Consider the following 6,659-nt stretch of genomic DNA (forward strand, 5'->3'; position numbering starts at 1 on the left):
GAAACCATAAGAATATATGAACAATCGATACATTCCNCAAACATTCAGCTTTCATATGCATCCTTTGGATCTCAATCCATTCTATCTTTTATAGTTTCTGAGATAATCAATGAAATGTGAAAACACTGCTTTTTTCAACGTTTTTTCAACTTTAAACACGAATTACAGCCAAACCGATGAAACCACAAGAATATATCATCTTTCATATTCATTCTTTGGAGTTCTTCAGGAGTGAAAAGAATGAGTTAAGAAGCAGCGTTAAGATCGTTGCAATTTCTGAATCGAATGTTTGTCTATAAATAGAGCCAACTGCAATTCGACACAATTTCATTAGCTCGTTCGATAAACACTCTTGTTTTTCTTGCGCTTATCTCGTCGTTATCTGCCATGACCAATCCATGAGCCAAGCAGCAAGACTTTCGAAAGAACTATTCGTCGATAGCGAATCGCAGGTGCTCTGATCCACTCGATTAAGGCAAATCATCGTTATTCGACAAATTTATCCAATTTATATCGTAGGAAGCTTAGAAACGGACAAAACAAAATCAAAACAATTGATCGTGGTGTGTGTGTGTATCTACGGTGAATAGTGATTTTCGCGTAACTTTATCGTCGTTATCGTTAGGTAATCGAGTAATAATCAGACCAATAATAATAATCATGCAGCGAGCGGGGTCAGATAGCGCACAAACACACATCGCCAATCATCGTTTTGTTTATTTTTTCTTCTTTTTCCACTCTGTTCCCAAGAGGAGCGACAGAAACAACATAATAATAATAATAATTTTGAGAGAGTGTAGAGAGAACAAAAAAAAATTTGTAGCGCGCTTTTTATCGAAATTTAGTTGATATAAGTCACATCGATCCGACGTCGAGGCTTTAGTTCAAGTTCGCGGAAGACGAAGGAGAAGTTCTCAATTAGATCAATTTATTCGGATTTTCAAAGTGCAAAGTGTACTAACTTTATGCGAGAGGAAGAGTACGAGTTTTGTCCGAATCCAATTCAATTACGTTTTCTAACTTTTCTCTTCTGTTGCAGTTTATGTTATTCTTCCTGCTGGCTCTATTCGTAGCCATTTTCCTGCAACAATTGTTCCGGCGTTTCCGAAACGAGACACCAGGTAATTATTTAATTACTCATTCAATTTCTAACGAATCCTTTATCCAGACACGAATATCGACAATTTCAACAGAACAATTGTACATTTAATAACGAATAACAAATCAATTTTACATAACAAATTGACGCATTCCATAGTTTTTTTTTTCTTAAATTTATATTCGTTTACTCTGATGATAAATCTGTTGACTCCACTGAGATGTTGACTTAACAATCGCAGTCCAAAGGTGTTCATTGCAATTTACTCACGTTATTTGCTTTACACATTTATATAGAATGTTTACTGCCTTATGCAACCAAACATACCTGTTCAATTTTTTGTTTAAACACAATTTTGTTTAACAACAAAAGAGCTCAAACTGTTTTTTTTTTCTGTAAATCGTTAATGTTTCTTTACAATACAAAACTTATAATTTTGTTCGTCAATATTGAAGAGTTACATCATTCTGACAGAACAACGCAAATTGTCTGTTATGTCACTGTCAATTTGACAGTAGGAAATCGAGAGAATTTCGTAATGAAATACGTATATTCAAATCTAATTAATTGATTGTTGAATGACGTCCATCGCCTTGTTGATTTGATCCCAAAATAAGATAACACCTTTTTTCCTGTCCATTTGCCCGATACCCAAAATTCGAGTCGTATTTAATTGCGTCACGTATCCACGGCTTTCGCCCAAAAAATAGTAATTGCAGATAAGAAGACGTGTTTTCTTCTTCGGTCACCGATAACAATTTTTGCATTTTTTTTTTGAAAAATTATGTAACAGCTCGACTTGTTTTCAATTCAGACTAAATTGATTCGTTTTCGAATTTTAATTTTAATTGTTTCTATAGTTTTTACCAATATTATCTATTGCTTTTACATAGAAACAATTGACATAGTTTTTTTTTGTTGTTGATAATTATGACAATTAATAATTGACAATTATTGAAAAGTGTTGCGTTTATTGATAATTTTATGTTTTCTTGAAAGATAAAAATGCTCCAATTCGATTTATGTAATCGGACGTTCTGTGTTTATTTATTTTTTTTGTAAAGTCACTTTGAGGTGTTCCCCGCTGACCTCCACACTAGAGCTTATCGCAACAGTCAGCAGATTTTGTTCGAACGTGTTTTGTTTATTACGCGGAAAATATCTCTGTCATTTCGATTGATTTTCAATTATTTTTTTCTTTTGTCAAATTGTTTGATTGATTTCCATTTTGTTTTTCGCCATGTTGGAAATGATATTTGTTGTTGTTGTTGTTGTTGTGAATGTCGACTGTTTGGTTACCATTTTGTTTTCCGCCATGTCTGAAATGAGCTTTGACATTGACACGTGATCTGTCAATTGAAGTTCAAAAGTCATATTTACCTTGATTTCTGTGGATTCTTTCTCAATTTTCACCAATCTCTGTTTTTTTTTTCTTCTACCTTACATGCGGCTTAAGGTTAATGGACTCGGGTATCTACGTGATGTCAGGTATCAAATATCTTCATTTTTATCATCATCATCTTCATCGTTGTTTTTTTTTTTCATCTCAAGTTAATGTTATTGTTGTGACTGTTTGCAGTTTCGGAATCAGTGGAGGCGAGAAGCGAGACCGTGGAGGGTAGCACAGATACAGACACCGGAAGCGGGTCCGAGGAGTTCGTGTTCCTCGAGGACGGAGAGAGCGGAGACGTCGATCTGAGCGACGTCGTGGTGAAGATGAGCGAGGAGGCGGTGCAATGGACCCTCGGCGACGAGGCCCGTGAGGAGGCGGAGGACACTTTTCCTTCGGGAATCGAAACGGCGACGACCGTGCCCCCAGTCTCATCATCGAATGGACAAGGAGGTCTCACCTCGGAACAGAGAACAGCACTGATAGAGAAACGTAGAAGACTAAAGTAAGTTCCAGTTTCATCCACTAAATCTCGAAACAGGTTCACCTTGGTAATTAAAAATTTACAATCATTTTTTTTTCTCTATATAATCGCAGTTGTTTCATCACCTACAAAAAAAAAACAAGTTTATGTCACTTTGACAGTACACAAGTTGTTAAATTTCACGATTATGTCATTGTCACAATGACAGCTCGCAAATTTTATCTCAATTGACAAAAAGAAAAGTAAACTTTCAAAATTGAAACATTTGAGTGTTATTGTTAAACAAAACAAGTTTATGTCACTTTGACAGTACACAAGTTGTTAAATTTCACGATTATGTCACTGTCACAATGACAGCTCGCAAATTTTATCTCAATTGACAAAAAGAAAAGTAAACTTTCAAATTGAAACGTTTGTTAAATTCAATCACTTTTTAAACGTTCATCATTCGATTTAAATGCGAAACTCGATCGATTGACGCACAGTTACATACATTTAATTGGACCGTTAATAATTAACGTGCATAACAAAGTTGTTTAGAATCGATGTGAGAAAATGTGCATTTCAATAATTAATATAGTTTGGAGAGAAAAAAAAATGACGCAGTTCAATATCAATAACAACTATTAAAATTATGTTTATTGCATTTTATTGAGACATAGATTGATATTTTTCATTGTTTTCTTTTCATAAATATGCGTTGCATAATTTTGCACAATCACAGTGTGCAATCGATTCATTTCTGATTTAGTTTTTTTTTCTTTTTTCAATTGATTTAATTATAATTTGTTTGTTGCTGCTACTGCACATTCTGGCAAGTCTTTCGGCATTTAATATAATAAATAGATTTAGTTTGCTTGGAGGTCGCCCGTTCCGATAATTAAGGACGCGGCGACATTCGATTCTCGATTGTTTTTGTTATTGTAACGACTCCTAGATTCTTCTCGTCATTCACAAAACACACGTTTGTTTCCACAAAGTTCGAATTGTTTTGTTTGACTGATCTTGATAAAGTTTTGTAAATAAATTGAAGTGCGCTAGATTAGTTTTAGTTGTCACCATTACATATTTAGGAAAGTTGAAGCAATTGATACAAAGATCAGTAAAAATAAGAGGCTTAAGCGGAATTGGCATTGAATTAATGTTTAAAAAAAACAGTAAAATTCCAATAAATTTTTTATTGATTTCGTAACAAATACATCGTTAAGTTTTTTTTTTTAATCGCATACAATTATTTCCATTTGTTCGGATAAACATAAAGTTTTTAAACGTTTCTGTTTTTATCATCGTTTCGAGGTCTGCCGCACAATTAAACACAACAATTGTTATTTAACTGCCAAGTTCTAGTCATTTCATTCCGGATGATATTACCCTTAGGGCATCTGATTTTTTAGACCAAAATACTACTGCGAAGCAAAGTTGGTGGTCTACTAATTGTTTAAATTGCATAATAGCAATGCACATATTACATTTCTTAACAATACAATCGTAAAAACTGCATGTATTGCTTTATAATTGTTCAGCGAAATTGCTTGTATTTTCCAACTTTGTATTTTCCAAATTATCGTTCTTTTTTAATCTCTCTCTTTCCTGAGATTACGTAACCACCGATTGTTGCAACGATAAGTTAAATAGATATATTTTTGTTTTTCGAGTCGCTATAGAAACATTAGTGTTTTGAACGTTACTTAGCAATCAATTGGATCGTAAAAAAAAACAAAACACGAAAATTCCATATTAATTTTAAGTAGTCGCAAATTATCGAGTAACGCATGGAAATAACAAACGAAGACTGCATTTGATTTATTTTAAAACGAAAACATTTACGTAACATTGAAATTAGTTTCGATTGGATTTTAATGATCGAAAAGTTTCACTTTACAACTGATTTTTCAGTAAAATTACGTTCTTTTAATATTCAATTGCAATATTTGATGAATGCAACTTCAACTCACCCCATTTGTTCGAGTTGTGTGAATTTTGGGGGAAGTTTGTTTTGGAAGATGTTGCCTTGGTGATGACTATTATTGTTTGTACGTAGTTAGGGGAACAGTTGTAGGCCGCATCACCAGGTCACCTGTTGATCGCGCGTTGCGTAGCAGCCGATCGTAACCGCCCCCCGCGCATTGTCGTCGTCAACATCGTCGTGGTGGTTGAGGAGTGCGGAGGCGGCGCATTCGCGTTCGACCGGTCGACGCGTTTTACACGATCAACGTGCGACCTCGTATTTTTATACATTGTGCCACTACTACTACTACTATTAATGCTACCTCCGAATTTCGATTGGAAGCGCGGAAACCCACCTCGCTCGTTTCATCATCATCACCATCAAAATCATCATCGTAACATGTAGGACGGAGATGGAAAGTGGTGTGTGATCTGCACTACTCTCGTCGCTCCGTTTCTTCGCTTCGCTTCGATTCAGAGTCAGTGTGGAAGTAGAACGCTTCGACCGCGCCTCGACGTGTCCTGCCCGTCTCGAGTTTTCGATTCACATGCGTGTTCTTTTTACCTGTACAACGATGACAATTGTATTAGTCGCTAAAGTAACTACGACTAATTGAGATAGGGAAAGTCTCGAAAGTTTGTTTCTTTCTTTTTTTAATTTTTCTGTTTTGGGAACTCGTTAAAAGGTGATTTAATTTCGCGTTTGTCCACGTTTCTGCTCGGGGTTTTTGCAATTAAAATACCGAGACTGGACGGCACCCGTCGCACGCGCAAATCGATTCTGAAATATTCACTGAAAAATATATATAGTGAGTGAGTGATTGAGTGGGAGAACGAACAGAGCACTTGATGAACTTTCTTCGGAACGTTCTTGGATACCAGGTCGTTAGTGAGAGTGCCGAAGTGTTGGTGGAAGTCGATGAAGAGGCGGAGGACGCACGACGGTACAGTGGAACGCGCTTCGACGTAGACGCGAAGATGGCTAAACCGTTGAACAGGAGGAACAGCAAGAGATTCGTGATCGGCGATGAGGAGGTGGAGAACGTGAACGGCGTCGATGAACTGACGGCTTCAGGGTCTGGGTCGGAGGTCGGCGTGGACAGCGTCTCCGACGTGTTCAGTACGGCCGCACCGCGCGTCAGCTGGGCGAAACATGCGCGTCTCCTCAAACCTGGAACCACCTTGACGTAAGACACACTGTGACGACGATGATGACGACCTCCTTTTTGCGCGTTAAATTTCCAATCGATTCCCTTTAAAATAGTTTCAGATTTCATTTCACAAAACGTTGATAATTAATTGTTTTAGCTTTCATTTACGTAACATCATTACAAAATTGATATTATTAATAATTGGCATTGGCAAATGCGTTTTTCAATAATTAAATTTATGGCGAAATTGACAATTTTACATTATTACATTACAAGAAAAATTAAAAATCATAATTTCATATTTCAAATTACTAAATGAACGTCAGGTGCATTACAGATTCACAAAACGTTGATAATTAATTGTTTCAGCTTTCATTTACGTAACATCATTACAAAATTGATATTATTAATAATTGGAATTGCAAATGCGTTTATCAATGATTAAAATTATGGCGAAATTGACAATTTTACATTATTACATTACAAGAAAAATTAAAAATCATAATTTCATATTTCAATTTACTAAATGAACGTCAGGTGCATTACAGATTCACAAAACGTTGATAATTAATTGTTTTTAGCTTTCAT

General features: G+C 35.7%; 1 protein-coding gene and 1 long non-coding RNA gene across 5 annotated transcripts in view; one reads left to right on the plus strand and one right to left on the minus strand.

The window, feature by feature from the left end:
• Nucleotides 1-879: 879 nt before the first annotated feature.
• Nucleotides 880-6,659, plus strand: part of LOC108565193 (acetyl-CoA carboxylase) — a 13,791-nt gene continuing 8,011 nt past the window's right edge. The window contains exons 1-4 of one of the 4 annotated variants that reach the window (XM_017924508.1): nt 880-979; nt 1,040-1,121; nt 2,546-2,587; nt 2,679-2,994. In XM_017924508.1, coding sequence (XP_017779997.1) covers nt 1,043-1,121; nt 2,546-2,587; nt 2,679-2,994 — 437 coding nt within the window. In that variant the 5' untranslated portion in view covers nt 880-979; nt 1,040-1,042. Of the gene's footprint in view, nt 980-1,039; nt 1,122-2,545; nt 2,588-2,678; nt 2,995-5,693; nt 6,108-6,659 lie in introns of those variants that run through there. The other 3 variants (XM_017924509.1, XM_017924510.1, XM_017924511.1) reach the window with 3 other exon arrangements.
• LOC108565194 lies at nt 2,150-2,561 on the minus strand. The gene is made up of 2 exons (XR_001891167.1): nt 2,480-2,561; nt 2,150-2,418 (listed from the first exon to the last, which is right to left on the minus strand). It is a non-coding gene; the product is annotated as an uncharacterized LOC108565194 (long non-coding RNA).

Source organism: Nicrophorus vespilloides, unplaced genomic scaffold (genome assembly GCF_001412225.1).
Source record: "Nicrophorus vespilloides isolate i.1.1-1 unplaced genomic scaffold, Nicve_v1.0, whole genome shotgun sequence".
Lineage (NCBI taxonomy): Eukaryota > Metazoa > Arthropoda > Insecta > Coleoptera > Silphidae > Nicrophorus > Nicrophorus vespilloides.